The sequence below is a fragment of the Papio anubis genome, chromosome 7 (genome assembly GCF_008728515.1).
Source record: "Papio anubis isolate 15944 chromosome 7, Panubis1.0, whole genome shotgun sequence".
NCBI classification, from domain to species: Eukaryota; Metazoa; Chordata; class Mammalia; order Primates; family Cercopithecidae; genus Papio; species Papio anubis.
In genome coordinates, this window is record NC_044982.1 from 31,715,480 (window position 1) to 31,731,005 (window position 15,526).

Here is a 15,526-nt window from a genome sequence, read left to right on the forward strand (position 1 = left end):
CTTCCCAGGCCTCCCTCCTCCCCCACAGCCACCCACCAGCCCCAGGCCCAGCCCAACTCGTGACTCCCAATCCTGCCAGGTTCCTGCAGCTTGGGAGCTGGACACAGAAGGCAGTGAGAGGGGTGGTGGTAAAGAAAGATCCAGAACCAAGGGAGGGCACACACAAACGCACAGAGAGAGGCACGGTCTTCACCCACAGAGACAGATATACACAGGCAGGCATGCAGACTCACAGTCCCATTGAAAGATACACATTCAGACACTTCCAAACACACCCAGACACACAGTGGATACATACAAATCACACAAGAATACAGAGATATAGAGACCTGACCCCCACAGACAAATACAGAGTCGTATTTGGATGTACAGTAGTCACACGCACTCAGACCACACAGAGGATCGGACACACAGCACACGTGGATATTCACAGACCCGCAAATGCCCGTGCACATGTGCAGATACACGCGGACCCCCGCGCAGCGAACAGTTCCTCCTCGACCAGGGACCAGGAGGAGATGCCTGGGTGAGGCCACAGGGAGGGTCTGAGAAGACTGTTTCCCAAGGAGGCAGCAGGCCTGATCCTCCAGTCAGGTGCCCTGAGGGGTTTCCTGTGGGCCGCCCACTGTGTCCATGCCTGGCTAGGAGGATGGTGGGTCGGGTGAGAGACGGTTCTGGAGTCACGTAGGGCTTGGGTTTTGTCTCTGCCAGTTCCTCGGACACACAGATGCGCGCACACACACAACACACACACACACTTTCCAAGAATGCCTATGTCCATTCGACATACGCAGGCAGGGGTGCTCTCGGAGCCTCGGTTTCTTCATCTATAAAACGGGGCTAGGAATCCCTTGGCCCCCGAGGTGTGTGGGCATGGCTGCCTTCCCAGGGATCCGGGACGGCCCTTCCTGCAGAGGCCGCTAGGACATGAGCCTTGACGGCTGACGCTGGGCTCCACACCTGGATGGTCCCATCCCAGGTGACGGCCCCGAGAGCCGAAGCGGGGCTGTGGGGGCTGTGGGCTCTGCGGGCGGGCGCGGCGTGGCCTGGGGAGCTGCGGGCTGGGCTCGTCGAGGCGTGCGGATCTGCCGAGCGCCCCTCGCAAGCACTGCGGGCTCCGGGGCTGCGGGCTCCGGGGCTGCGGGCTCCGGGGCTGCGGGCTGGCCGGGCGCTGCGGGAACTCGGCTCGGGAACCTCTTCTGCTGTGGGCGGGGCAGGCCCGGAGCCCCGCCCCAGCTCAGCCCCTGAAACCCAGGCGCGGGCCGGCTGCAGTCCCAGAAGGGAGCTGCTGTCTGCGGAAGAAACTGCATCTTCGGACGGCCGCCCAGCTGCGGGAGGACCTGGGGTGGCACTGGGCGCCCGACGGACCCTCCCTGGGACCCGCCTGCCCCTCGGCGCCCCGCCCCGCCGGACCGCTCCCGGTCGGGCTCCCCAGCCATAGCCTTACCTGCGGGCTCCTGACTCCCCACGGCTTCCAGAAGATGCTCGAACTACCGGCCGGGGCCTCGGGGCAGCAGTGAGGGGGGCGTCCAGCCGCCCACTCAGCTCTTCTGCTCCTGTGCCAGGGGCTCCCCGGGGGATGAGCATGGTGGTTTTCCTTCGGAGCCCCCTGGCTCGGGACGTCTGAGAAGATGCCGGCCATGAGGCTGTTCCCTTGCTTCCTGCAGCTCCTGGCTGGGCTGGCGCTGCCTGCTGTGCCCCCCCAGGTAAGAGCTACCCCCACCTAGCCCGGCTCCCCTGACCTCCCTATCCCAGCACTGGAAGCAGGGGACTCTGAAATCACAGACTCGCTCCAGGGAGCAGCAAATCCAAGGATGTCCACATACTTCCTAAAGGCCAGGCTGGACTTCTTTCCTTTGGGAAGAGACCTCAGGCTGGCTGTCCCCCAGGTCCTGGGGGCTGTCTTAGTGGGGGCAGGGAAGCCACAGGGAGGGAGGGAGGGAGGTTTCCTGTCTGGCCTCTGGAGCCCTGGTGGCTTTGCTAAAAGCATCTGTCCACTAATCCCAGGCGGGTCCCTGGCCTTGTGGTCAGGGTCGAGGCCCCATGGCCAACCAGGCGTCCCCAGGACCTCTGACCTGGCCTGGTGGGGGTGGTGGAGGAGCCAGCTGAAGAGGCTGATGGTGGGAAGGCTGGGCCCTGCCCCCACCAGGGCTCAGGACTGAGCCGTGGGCTCCTGGGTGGGCTGGGGATGAGACAAGGGGTCTCGCTGTGCCTTTTCTCCTGGGTGGGTGGCCGGAGGTCCTGAGTGCAGGGCCTGGGGAAGTGAGCAGGGCCCTTTTCCCAGGAGCCGGGTGAGTCTGGCTGGGAGCCAGCTTGGGCAGTGAAATCCTGACAAAGCCAATGAGCTCCCTTCCCACTGTGTTGTCCCACTGCCCTGGGAGTCCCCAGCCCCAGCCCAAGAGTAGGAGTGGGCTGGGCAGTCCCTGAGGAGCCGGAGCAGCCCAGCCACCCGCCTGCCTGCTGCAGGGCTCGCCAGAGGTGTAACGTTACCGGCTGCACCAGCTCATGGCGCCACCCGCTCCAACCCCTCCGCTCCCACCAGCTGATCACCTCCCCCTGGGCTCTGGCACCCAGCCAAGGCGGGCTGTACAGGGCCCAGCAGGGTTGAACTGGGGGGGCTGGGTAGAAGGGAGACCCACAGGATTGGAAGATCTTTGGGACGCAGCAGGCCAAGGGTCTCCAAAAGCTTCTAGCCTCCCATCCTTTTCCAAATGAGGAAAACTGAGGCCAGAGAGGGGTGGGACCTAACCTATCTAGGGTCCGGTGAGTTTTTAGTTGTGCTCAGGCTGCTCTGAGACAGGGCAGAGCCTGTGCAGCAAGTGGGAAGGAATCCAGAGGGGCCCCTACCTTCCTGCCATCACACTTGGCCCAAGAGTGCAGAGCCCCAAGGTGTCCCAGGCTCATCTCTGTACCTTTCTGTCCACAGCAGTGGGCCTTGTCTGCTGGGAACGGCTCGTCAGAGGTGGAAGGTAAGCTGGCCAGGCTGGGGGTTTGCATGATCCCCAAGCCCCTCTCTTCCTTTCTCCCAAGCCCAGGCGTGGCATAAAGTGTGGGTGCAGGTTGATAAAAGTTGGGGAGAGCCTACGAGCTAGATATCCTAGCTGATGACTTTGGCAGGGCCTAAGAGATCCCCTCATGGTGACCCAGAGACTAGAGAGGTGTGGGCTGGGGTCACCAGCACACAGAGAGTGGGACTGGGGCCAGTATAGCCAGGGTTCATTGAGCTGGCTCAGAGCCCTTCCCCAGCATGATTTAAGCGTATGGATGGGGTCTTGGAGGACAGAGTGGGGAGTGAGTGCCAGGGGCCAGAATGGGGGTCTGGGAGCTGGATGCAGTGTGCAGTCAAGAGGATCAGGAATGGGTGAGGGGCCCTCCCCAGCAGCCCAGCCCTGGTGGAACTGCCTGGATCTGACCATGCCTTTCCATTGATTATAAACAGACAGAACATGAATCGTGCCCTCCCTGGCCCCTCCACTCCCCGCCCTGGTTGCCTCAAGAGGGAATCTTCAAAGGGCAATGAGACGTTTGCCAAAGAGACATACGTGCAGAAGGCAGGAGGCCCATGCCAGGCCCCCTACCTCGCTCCTCCCTCCCTGCCTCTCCAAGACGTGCAGAGCGGCCACACGCCACCGCTGAGGCTTCCCCTGCGCCATGGGAGAGGGGGCATGTAGGGACATGCACACGCACACGCGTGATAGCCATCTGCGTGCTGGGAACACCCTCTGCTGGCCTTGCCTGCCTGGCAGCCCGCCTCTCCCGGGCCTGGCCGTACTCTGACACCTGAGGCTCAGGCCCCTAGACCCCTGAGCAGGTAGAGGAGGCAGCTGCCCTTGACTTCATGGATGCCTCCCTTGCTGTGCCTCTGGAACCAGCACAACATTATGCTCCTTGGGATTTGGGGAAGGACCCATCCCCTACCTCCACACTATCCCCTTTTTGGTGCTTTTAGTGTAGGTCAGGCCACAGCTACCAAAGATGCCTTAGCCTCAGTTTCCTCATCTGTAAAATGGGAGCCTTAGACTATGTGATGTCTATGGTTTCTTCTTTTTCCGAGATTGAAAAAGGGACCTGTTCTCTAACTCCAGGGAGGAGAGATGGGTGTACATATCACCCAGGATTCGAGGCGAGGAGGCCTGGAAGTGTAGATTCGTTAGGTCAGCTCTCCTGTCACACTTATCAATCAGGGAGTGTGCAATCTGACCAGGAGAAGTACAATGAGCTTTGCACTCCAGCTCTCCAAATCTGAAAATGTCATCCCACCTATTAACACCAGAGCAAGAGGCAGCATGGCCAGCCATGGGCGTTGATTTTTACTATTACTATTCACAGGAACAGTGTTAGGCATTTTCTGTCATTCTGTTTTGACCACAGGCTGTGAAGTAGGAAGGCGATGTACTCCATTTTTACAGATGCAGGACCTGAGGCTCAGAGAGGCCCTGGGGGTCGCCCCAAGCCTCAGGCACTCCTCATGGATCTGGCAGAACCGAGTGCTCCCAATAGCTCCGTGGCTGATCAGGCATGAGCAGAGTGTCCCTTGTGGGAGGCTGTCTGTGTGCCCTGCCAGTGACCATGGAGAGGACACCTGTGGGCTTGGGCTAGTGGCCAGTGGCTCTGCCCAGCCCTGTGGCTCGTCCCCAGTGCCCTCCACAGAAACTTGCTCTCAGGATTAAGCATTTCTCTTCTGGAGTCTCCCCCATCCCAGGTGGTGGCAGGCAGGTGGGAGGCTCACTCTCAGGGCTGGTGAGAGAGCTGAGGGCCCACTCATGGCCTCAGGAGCAGCCCTGGGGACCACCCAGCTCTGGCAGTGCCTGAGGGGGCCACAGCTTCCCATTGCTCTCACCCCCACCCCCTCCCGGAGCAGGTCTGGGGCCAGCGGAAGTGCTCTCAGGGACAGCTGAGCAGAGCTCTTTCCTGAGGGACATGGCCCACATCTGGGAGTGGTCACTGCACACTCCCTCAGCCTGGCCCCTCACCCAGCCCCTTTTGTTTCTCCCACACACCCATACGGGGGCCTTCAGGGATGAATTGCCCTCTTTCCTGGTGGCTGCCAGGTAAACCAGGCTCCAGCCCACCTCCTTCTCAGCCCTCCCGCAACGTGGTTCGGCCACGGGGCCGGGAAATTGGCAGATTCCAGGGTTTCAGGGACCCGGAGTCTGCATGGTGGGATGTGGGGTGAGGAAAGGAAATCCCTTCTGCCGCTGCCCAGGCCCAGCCAGTTCTGCCAAAGGTGGCCATGGCCCCGCAGCCCAGCTGGGTGGGCGTCTGTTTGCAGGATGGGAGGGGGCTGGGGTGCCCCTTCTCTGCTGCTGTCCCCTCGCTGATGACTGGTTCCAAGGCAGGAACCTGAATCTTCCGTGTTGTTTTGGCAGTTCGTTATTCCTCTGCTGTTATTTATGTTTTCCATAAAGGTGGAGATTAAACGTTCAGAGTCACATAGTGCTCATGAAGATTTTAAACTAAACACACAGCTCAAGGAGCTGGTGATAGGGAGGTGCTCTCTGACCCTGGACTGCAAAGGCAGGCTTCCCTGTACTGTGGGCACCTTTGGGGAGAGAGGCCTTGTTTCCCACTGGGTTCCGGGGCAGTACCCGGGGCATGGAGTGGTAGAGTCAGGGGAGGCCTATGGATTCCCCCCACCGCCAGCCCCTAGCCCAGCCCTAGTGCCCTCTAAGCAGAGCAGGGTAGAGTGGAGCAGCAAACAAGCAGATAACACTGTTTATTGCCTCTATGACTGCCTAGCCAGCTCCACATGGACACACCGCCTCTGGGTATTTTCCACCAGTTTGCAGCCTTTCCCGAGGGCCTCTGCTAGGACTGAAGTTTATTTTTCTTCTGAGATTACCAGGAGGCGCATGTCCTCATAGGCTCAGTGGAATGGACTTTGGCCCCTTCTGCCTCCTAGGCAGAGGCCTGGAAGAAATGAGGGGTTGCTGGGAGAGGCCATTATTCCATGGCAGAGGCTGCAGGGCCCTGGTGAGCCAGCTCCTGATTCTTTCCAACTAGCTGATGATGACCATCAGATGCAGAGCAGGATGACCCAGACCCGGGGGCGTTTCTCTGTCCATGGTCTCCGGGCTGGGCTGGGTTGCAGGCACTGATTCACAGGCAGTTGGTCAGAAAGGGAAAGACCTTAGCAACCATTTATTCCCAACCTTCTTTTTTCCCACCTGAGGAAACTGATCTACCCAGAAAGGTTAACTGATCTCCCCAAGGTCACACAGCCAGTGTGGGGCTGGGACTGGAAGCCAGGTGTCTGACTCTGGCCACTCTCTGTGAGCCTCTATTTGGGGCCTGGTCCCAGGCCTTCACCCAAAAGAGCGGCATCTTTTGAGGGATTCCAGATCAGCCCTCAAAAGATCCCATCACGATCACCAGGACATCATGGGGGTCAGGGATGTCCCGGACGATCGTCCGTGAACTATCATCTAATCAACCAGGAATGACTTAGCCTGTGTTTACGGGTACATCCATCTCTGCCCTCATAGAGCCTCGGGTTGGTTGTAAAGGAGATAAGAGCCACCAGTGACAGAGATAAGACAACCCCTTGGGGCCAGGCCGTGCTCAAGGGAGGCTCATCTGTGCACACTGGAATTGCTGGGGAAGGCTTCAAAGAGGAGGTGGGGAGGCAGGCCTTGGAAAATGGCGAGTGGGCTTTATTTATTTGGATAGAAATGAGAGGAGGGGGAAGAAGAGCAGCTGTAGGGGCTGCAGAGTGCACAAGCCCAGAGCTGCGAGTGAATGCGGTGCTGCCGTGACTCACTGTGAGTGCTGGTTGGACTTAATGGAGAGGAGGGTCGGGCCACATTGCTGGATGTGGTCTTGGTTGCCAGGCAGAGGAGCTGGCACAGAGTGGAGCAGGAAATGAGGGAGCCGTGGAAGGTGTTTGAGCAGAGGAGTAAGGGAAGGCCAACCCTCCCTGCGTGACTCCAGAAATGACTGTTTTCTGCAAGTTCTCCCAGGTGGAGGAAGCACCAGTCGGGCTTGAGAAAGATCCAGAGGGCCTGGGCAGCTGCGGAGGCTACAATCCGCAAAGCTCCAGGGAGCCAAGGCAGATGTGGGTGCCTGAGTTGAGGACAGAGCAAAGCTTAGGGCCCTGAGAGATTCTGTTCCACGGGGATTTCCATCCAGCAGATGAGCTAAGGGGCCCACAGGCATTTCGGAGGGATCACATTAGGAATTCAGAGTTGAGGGAGCTCGGAAGGGGCTGGGGGCTGAACCTGGAAGGCCAGCGGGGCCTTGGGAGCCAGGTTTAGGGCTTCGAGGGGCAGGTCTCTGCTGGCCTGACCCAGCCCCCTTGGCTCCTCGCAGTGGTGCCCTTCCAGGAAGTGTGGGGCCGCAGCTACTGCCGGGCGCTGGAGAGGCTGGTGGACATCGTGTCCGAGTACCCCAGCGAGGTGGAGCACATGTTCAGCCCATCGTGTGTCTCCCTGCTGCGCTGCACCGGCTGCTGTGGCGATGAGAACCTGCACTGTGTGCCGGTGGAGACGGTCAATGTCACCATGCAGGTAGGTCCACACCCGGCCCAGGGGGCCACCGAATCTGCCCACTAGAAGGGACCTGGAGAGGGAAGAAGATAGGCCCAGGTCCCAGGACTGGAGCCTGATTCCCAGGCCGGTGCTTCTACTACCCCAGCCCAGGGCCCTTCCTTCCTGAGCCCCCCGATGGCTCTGAGCCCACTCACCTCCACCCCCACCAGTTTTCTCAGCCTCATGCTGAGCCCTATCCCAACACTCAGGGTGTCTAGTTAAAGCTGGAAAGAAATCTGCTTGTATTAAAGTCCCTGTTGACACCAGGAGCATTTGGTGCCTTTTCAAGCAAGTGCAGCTTACGTGTCACACACGCAGTGTTTTATTGAGCACTTACTGAGTAATGCCAAGCACTGTCCTAGGCGTGCCACAAGTGGTACATCATTCAGTCCTTCAAGGCTGGTGTCATTCCCATTTCACAGATGGGGAACTCGAGGTTCAGAGATGTTATTTCACTTGTTCAGCAGGTAAAAGAGTCAAGATCTGAACACGGGTCTCTGACTCCAGAACATGGCCCCCTTCCTGCACTATTGCTGTGCTAGCGCCCCCTGGGTAAGGAGGGACAGCGGCCTCCCTCAGGTCCCCACGCAGCTGAGAGAGCCGTTTGCCTCACGATGAGAGTGGAGTGAGGGCCTGTAGTCCACAGGCTACAGGAAACAGAATCGGGTTCTCCTTACAAGGAGAGAGAGAAGAGTACGGGAAACTCATGGGCCACTCCCCAATCCAGGCATCAACTCTTTCTTTCTTCAGCTCCTAAAGATCCGCTCTGGGGACCGGCCCTCCTACGTGGAGCTGACGTTCTCTCAGCACGTGCGTTGCGAGTGCCGGTAGGTCTCCGGGGTGGGGCGGGTAGCAGGGAAAGGCCCCTGTGCTCTTGGCACCCTCAGCAAAGATGGGTCCCAGGGCAGAGGCAAAGGCTGCCCCATCCCCGCTGCGGGCTGTACTTTTTTCCAGGCTGAGGGAGACCAAGAGGGCAGGACCAGGCAGGGGTGGCTGCCATTCATTTTGTCCCCCGACCAGCCAGTTTTGCCGAGGGAGCTGGTCCCAGCAGCTGGGGTACAGCTGTTGACATACTGCAAGGGAAGAGAGAGCGTGGGTCCCTCCCAGCCTCGCTGGGGTTTGGTGCGTGTCATTCCCCTTCTCTGGGACGGGAGGCAGCTGCCACGGGCCTCTGAAAGAGGTCCCTGGAGGCAAAGACATTGCAAGTCTGAACTTAGTTCTGGGCCAAGCTGCATGCCCACAGGAGGGGGCAAACTGGGCTGAGAAGCAGCAAGAAGGACAAGCTCGGGTAGGAGAAAGGGGGCAGAAGAAGGGTGACACTGTGGCTTCCCTGATGATACAGCACCCCGCTACGGCCCCTCCCAATCCACAGAGCCTCTGACTAGCACCAGTCTTGCTGCCTGTGCCGGGGACACTTGGAACATTGGTTAGCAGGAGCAACAGGCCTGGCACTGCCAGCGAGGTTCAGGGAAGAGAAAAATGGGCTGAGCTGTTGCTCCTGGTACCACTGGGCCATGGATGAAGGCACCAGACTAGAAGTCCAGAGCCCTAGCCAGGGGCAGGAGGAGGGAAGACTACCACTTATTGTGTACCCATTTTGTGCCTAGCCCTGCAGGAGGCACCTGATTGTTTCTCATTTAGTCACATACATTTATTGAGCACCTACTGCATGCCGGGCATTGTCCTAGATGGGATGCAGTGGTGGGCAAGGTCCCTGCTCTCATAACAACCCTGGGAGGTAGATCCTATTGTCATCCCTGTTTTATAGATGAGAAATTCAAGGCTCAATACAGTTTCATGATTTATCACAGCTAGTGAGTGTGGGAGGAGGGATTCTGAGCCCTGACCTAAATCCTAAGCCTTCGTGCTACCTCTCATGGCCGTGACCACTTTTCTAATAGCTCCCAGGCTTAGCCTAGCCTTCTGGGCAGGGCTATCGCTGCCCCTTTTGTTGGAGTGTTGGAGGCCCTGCCTCAACTTGTTTCCACCCGTCCCTCCAAGCCAGAGCTTATCCATATAATAGCTCGGTAATGAACCCTCCTGGGTGCAATGCTGGCTGGTGACCCAGAGTCACCTTCTACATCCCCTTTACCCTGACAGCCACTCTTTGGGGGCAGGCAGATGAAGAGACTGAGGTTCCAAGAGTGTCTCTCACTTGCCCAATATGGAGAGGTACAACCAGACAGTCCCAAGAGGCCCTGGTACCTTGCCGTGGCTCCCAAGGGAGGAACCAGCCGAGGGTAGCATGTCCTGGCCCCAAAGCTGACGGCTACCATGCTGGCCCATGTCTCCACCCACTACTCCCAGGAAAGACTGAGGCCTTGTCCCCTGCCAGGAGCCAGGCAACAGGGACACCTTTCTTCTGGCTTCTGGGCCAACAGCCATAGCCCTGGGAGGCAGAGCCCAGACATGCCTGGTGACTTCAGGACTGATGCCCCCTCCCTTCCTCCCACCCCGCCGCTCACTCCCCATGTTGTTCGGGTGGAGTGGGGGCTGTGCCCTGACAGGCAACCAGTCCACTGCCCGGCCATCGTGTCCTGTCCCTGAGGAAATTCCCAGAGTGCACCCTGGAAGGAAGGGAAAAAAGCAGACAAAGAAAGTGAGAAAGAAAAAGCAGCAGAGAACAGACAGAAACGACCCCACATTTGATGCCAAGAGGCTGAGAAGTGCAGAAGCGGGTGGCAGGGGTCCCCAGGAGGTTGATTTGTCCCTCTTGCGGTGAGGTCACCGGAGCCTGGAGTGGGAGCGAAGCCCCAGGCTCTGGCCACCTCTCCCTTGCCAGCTCCATGCTACCCCCTAGTGGCCTCAGTGTCAGCTGCAGGACCAGGACTTGGGATGTCAGAGGGGACCTATCCGGGCGGCAGGGAGCCCCACTTATTGCTTTCCTAACGGTCCTCTGCCCCTCTCTCTGTCTGTTTCCCTAGGCCTCTGCGGGAGAAGATGAAGCCAGAAAGGTAAGTGGTTTGGCTGGGGCTCGGGGCTATTCTCGGGCCTGCCAGCCTCTGTCCTAGCATGGGGGTCCCCAGCCACCTTGTCCTGACGCTTGGCTTATTGCAGGAGGAGACCCAAGGGCAGGGGGAAGAGGAGGAGAGAGAAGCAGAGGCCCACAGACTGCCACCTGTGAGTGCGCGGGGTCCCAGGGATGGCAAGGAGGCTGGGCCCGAGGGGAACCCCGCCCTGCCGCCAGGGTTAGGCTGGGGAGCGGGAGAGGCAGGACTGAGGCCAGTCTTGGGGGCAGGACAGGGAGCCTCACCTCCTCAAGACTCTAGGGCCCAGGAAGCATCAGTGGACCTTGGTTTTTGTCCCGGCTTAGCCCTAGGTTTCCATTGACCTTGGACAAATCATTTCACCTTTGTGAGCCTAGCTTTTCTCTGTGTAGAATGAGGGGCAGGAGGTCCAGCAAACATTTAGTCACCCTACAAACATTTACTGAGCACTTCCTGTGTGTCAGGTACATCTGTGAGCAAACAAACAGGATTCCTGCACTAGGGAAACTAGAATTTCCCTTCTAGTGATGAGAAGTCTGTCATCAGCTGAGATGTTATCTGGGGCGACTTCCTAGTAGCCCTGGGGAACATGCGCCCCTCGCCGCGGGCTCCCGGGAGCATTGCTGCTTCGGGTCCCCTTGCTGCTTCTAACCCACTTCTTACCTGGTGGGCAGCAGAATGGAGCCCCAGGCCTGAGTGTGGCTGGGAGAGAAGGATGAGAGAAGGGAAAACCCAAATCTGTGACAGTAAATAGAAAAAATAAAATATTTCACATGCACAGTCCATCAGTCACACGGGGGCTGTCCTTTAGGGGCTAAGCCTCCCCCACGCACATGCCTCCAGGAAGTTATTTCATGCTATGGAGTGGAGTTGACCCAAGTCCTGACCCCATGAGCCCCACTCCATGAAGACAGGGATCCTGGGGAATGTGTCCCCTAGGGTTTATGCTCTCCTCTCTTTTCTGGGCCCACGCAGCAATTTGGGGAACAAGCTGGCAGTGAAGTCCATCCGGGTCCGTGTTACCAGCCGGCACCCCGAGGCAGAAAGTGTCCCATGGCTCCAATTCCCAAGGCAGCAGTCTTCAGACATTTCACTAGGGAATCTCCTGAAAGAATTTCAAAAGTGGCCAGGCGCGGTGGCTCACGCCTGTAATCCCAGCACGTTGGGAGGCCAAGGTAGGTGGATCACTTGAGGTCAGGAGTTTGAGACCAGCCTGACCAACATGGTGAAACCCCATCTCTACTAAAACTACAAAATTAGCTGGGTGTGTTGGTGCACGTCTGTAATCTCAGCTACTTGGGAGGCTGAGGCAGGAGAATCGCTTGAACCCAGGAGGCGGAGGTTGCAGTGAGCCGAGATCATGCCACTGCACTCCAGGCTGGGTGACAGAGCGAGACTCCATCTCAAAAAAAAAGAATTCCAAAAGCTCATGTGCTCCCTTGCCCATTTTTAAGTTGACATTGAACATTTTCATCAGAATTATAAGTCAAGCCAGGCTCAGTAGCTCATGCCTGTAATTCCAGCAGTTTGGGAGGCTGAGGCAAGTGGATTGCTTGAGGCCAGGAGTTCAAGACCAGCCTGGGCAACATGGTGAAACCTTGTCTCTACAAAAAAATACAAAAACTAGATGGACATGGTGCCATGTGCCTGTAGTCCCAACTACTCAGGAGGCTGAGGTGGGAGGATCACCTGAGCCTGGGAGGTCAAGGCTGCAGTGAGCTGGGATCGATCCACTGCACTTCAGCCTGGGTAACACAGCAAGAACCTGTCTCAAAAAAAAAAAAAGTGTAAGTCATTACAAAGGATACACTTTCTGGCATATTATAAATATCAATATTTTAATACAAAGCTATTATATAACACTCTCCAGGTGTATCCTATTAAATATGCCATTTTAATGTTATACTTACCATCATCTACTTTTAAGAAAATGAATAAGCAAAAAAAAAAAAAAAATACACGAACACCTCCTTTCATAACCCTTTGTATATTTACATTGTTTCTTTTTTCCTGGAACTTGTATTTCCATTTCATTCCCCACCCCCTAGAATTTCAGCCTAGTGTAATAGTACTTTTAATTTTCAGAAGGCTTTTATTGATTACCTTGTCATATTTATCTGCCACAAAAAAAGATATATGAGTTTGAATTATTTTAAATTTCCTGTGAGCATAAACCTAAATTAAATTTTCTCCTGAAATAAATTATCAAAATAATTCTTAGCAGCACCATTTGGTCAAAACAGCACAAATATGTCCTGTTTTAATAAATGTTCAACGTAAAAATACGATCAATTTGATTGGGAATGCATCTCAATGAGATGGATGTGTCTACCTCGTTTCAATTAGTAAATGAATCCATTAATGAATGTTATTTCCTGCCAGACTGAGACAGACTTCTGCATTAATTTAATTCCTGTTTATCATTTTTTTATTGATGAGAAGGTTGAGAAACCATGTTCACATAAATAAGTAAATGAGACTAGATGTCACTCAAGTACTTGAACTCCTTCCAAGTTATTTGCCAGAAATCTCAAGGTGCTCTGCTAAGAACAGATTACTTCTCATGATATCCTGACTGACAATTTGGTTAAGCTGTTCTTCAGTTTTGTTGAAAGCCTTGGTTACCCAGTCATTAGCCATATTTTCTTTCTCAAGACCTACACCAATATCTCAAATTGTTCTTTTTTTCATGTCCCCAGAATACTTTTACCCGGCAGCAAAGCACTTTATAAGGATTTAGAATGAGCAAGATGTGTTGTGGCTAGAGAAGCAGATCTCAGCCACTGTCTCACAAAAATAATTTTAAGGCAATGTAGACCTGGAGGCTGAAAATGGATTTCTTTAAATCCATCGGTACTCAGTCCTCACGTGCGTCTAGTGGTACCCGTTTCCCTGTTTGGAGACTGCTGTCTTAGGGTAATCAGAGGCATGATTGCATGGAGTATGATTAGGTTCACATGTGGCTCTGTCACCAACTGGCCATGTGACCACAGGCAAGCTTCTTTACCTCTCTAGGCCTCAGTTTCCTAATCTTCACAAGAATAATCAGGGTGCCTTCCTCATGGAAGGTTGTTGAGGGTTAAGAAGACAGTGCTTGGCACAGGGCTGGGCACCTGGGTAAGTGCTTGGTGAAGGGTAGCTCCCAGCTTCTCCTCAGCTTGGGGCAAGCAGGAACTCAGGAGTGCTGGGCCCTCCCCATGCTCCCTGCCAAAGCTCCTCCTCTGGCCCTGCCCCCTCCTCCATAGGAGGAGACTGCGCCCTCCCCAGCATGCTGATACCCGCCCCATCTGTGCTTGGTCTCTGGCAGGTGCGGCGATGCTGTTCCCCGGAGGTAACCAGCCCCTTGGAAGAGAGAGACCCCGCATCCCCAGCTCGTGTATTTATTACCGTCACACTCTCAGTGACTCCTGCTGGTACCTGCCCTCTATTTATTAGCCAACTGTTTCCCTGCTGAATGCCTCGCTCCCTCCAAGACGAGGGGCAGGGAGGGACAGGACTGTCAGGAATTCAGTGCCTTCAACAACGTGAGAGAAAGAGAGAAGCCAGCCACAGACCCTTGGGAGCTTCTGCTTCCGAAGAAGCAAGACGCGTGGCCTCCCGAGGGACAAGCTAGGCCCCAGAGGCCCTGGAGGTCTCCAGGGGCCTGGAGAAGGAAAGAAGGGGGCCCTGCTGCCTGTTCTTGGGCCTCAGGCTCTGCACAGACAAGCAGCCCTTGCTTTCGGAGCTCCTGTCCAAAGTAGGGATGAGGAGCCTGCTGGGGGTGCCACGGCCTGGCTGGTGGGAAGGCCAGCAGCGGGCGGAGGGGATGCAGCCACTTCCCTCTCTTCTTCTGAAGATCAGAACGTTCAGCTCTGGAGAACAGTGGTTGTCTGGGGACTTTTGCCACTCCTTGTGCCCTGTGATCTCCCCCCACACTTTGCCATCTGCTTGTGCTGGGACATTGTTCTTTCCGGCCAAGGTTCCACCACCCTGTCCCCTCTAAGAGACACATGCAGAGTGGGCCCCGGGCTGGACAAAGAGCTGCCTGGATGAGAAACAGCTCAGTCAGTGGGGATGAAGTCACCAGGGGAGGAGCCTGTGTGTCCCAGCTGAAGGCAGTGGCAGGGGAGCAGGTTCTCCGAGGGCCCTGGCACCCCCACAAGCTGTCCCTGCAGGGCCATCTGACTGCCAAGCCAGATTCTCTTGAATAAAGTATTCTAGTGTGGAAACGCTGATCTAGGGGGTGTGTCTGCTGGGGCAGTGAGCGTCAGCCGGAAACGGAAGCCACACAGACCCCGGGATGGGGGTGTAACAGGAAGAGCACAGCACCTTCTCTGAGCCTCAGTTTCCTTATCTCAAAAGCCTCGCTCAGGCGACGAGAGGGCACGTCACAGCTCACGACAACATGTTAGCTTGCTCCTTCCTTCCTCCTTTTGATAGCTGAGGACACTTAGGCCCAAGAAGGTGAAATGGCTGATGGAGAGTCGAGACTGAAGTGGGGTTCAGAGGCCTGGCTTTGTTTGTAACTCACCGAGTGGCACTGGGCTTCCCTCTGCCTTCACGTTTCATCTCTGACCTGAGTGGCCTGACTGGATGGCTCTTCTGGCTTTGACACGTTTCTATTGAGGCCCAATCTCAAGTCTTAGTGGCCCTGGGTGGTCACTGGAGACTGTTCCTGTGGAGGCCACTTCAAGGCTGCCCCCGAGGTCACCCAGCCTGCTCCTACTGCACCCTGGGGTCACCCCTCCCCTAACGAGGAGCTCCCAAGATGTAGTTTTGGTTCCAAAGTTGAGGAGAGGGTGGTCCCAGCCATTTTTTAACAGCATCAAGAGCACAATCTCCTCCTCCTCTCCCAGGTCTTAGGGCTGCCCCAGCCCAGTGCTGCAAGGGCTCCCGAACTCCTTCGGCCCTCCTGAGAGGCATCCTGGGCTGGGTCTCAGGGCACTGAACAGCAGCTCCTACAGCCTGCTCGGGCTCCCCGACAGACGCAGGGACCAGCAGATGCTGCCTGGATTTAAATAAATCTTCTTTTTT

General features: G+C 56.4%; 1 protein-coding gene across 2 annotated transcripts; it reads left to right on the plus strand.

The window, feature by feature from the left end:
• Positions 1–1,097: 1,097 nt before the first annotated feature.
• Positions 1,098–14,721, plus strand: PGF (placental growth factor). 2 transcript variants are annotated; one of them, XM_003902060.4, is made up of 7 exons: positions 1,098–1,706; positions 2,927–2,969; positions 7,309–7,505; positions 8,277–8,353; positions 10,451–10,480; positions 10,584–10,646; positions 13,821–14,721. In XM_003902060.4, the coding sequence occupies exons 1-7, from the start codon at positions 1,632–1,634 to the stop codon at positions 13,846–13,848; spliced, it is 513 nt and encodes a 170-aa protein (XP_003902109.1). In that variant the 5' UTR covers positions 1,098–1,631; the 3' UTR covers positions 13,849–14,721. The 2 variants fall into 2 exon arrangements, with proteins under 2 accessions (XP_003902109.1, XP_003902110.1); XM_003902061.4 differs by lacking the exon at positions 10,584–10,646.
• Positions 14,722–15,526: the final 805 nt, after the last annotated feature.

Coding starts and splice junctions, on each gene's coding strand:
- PGF (XM_003902060.4), top strand. CDS start 1,632: ATGCCGGCCATGAGGCTGTTCCCTTGCTTCCTGCAGCTCCTGGCTGGG. Junction 1,707..2,926: donor TGCCTGCTGTGCCCCCCCAG/GTAAGAGCTACC, acceptor TTCTGTCCACAG/CAGTGGGCCTTGTCTGCTGG. Junction 10,481..10,583: donor GAGAAGATGAAGCCAGAAAG/GTAAGTGGTTTG, acceptor GGCTTATTGCAG/GAGGAGACCCAAGGGCAGGG.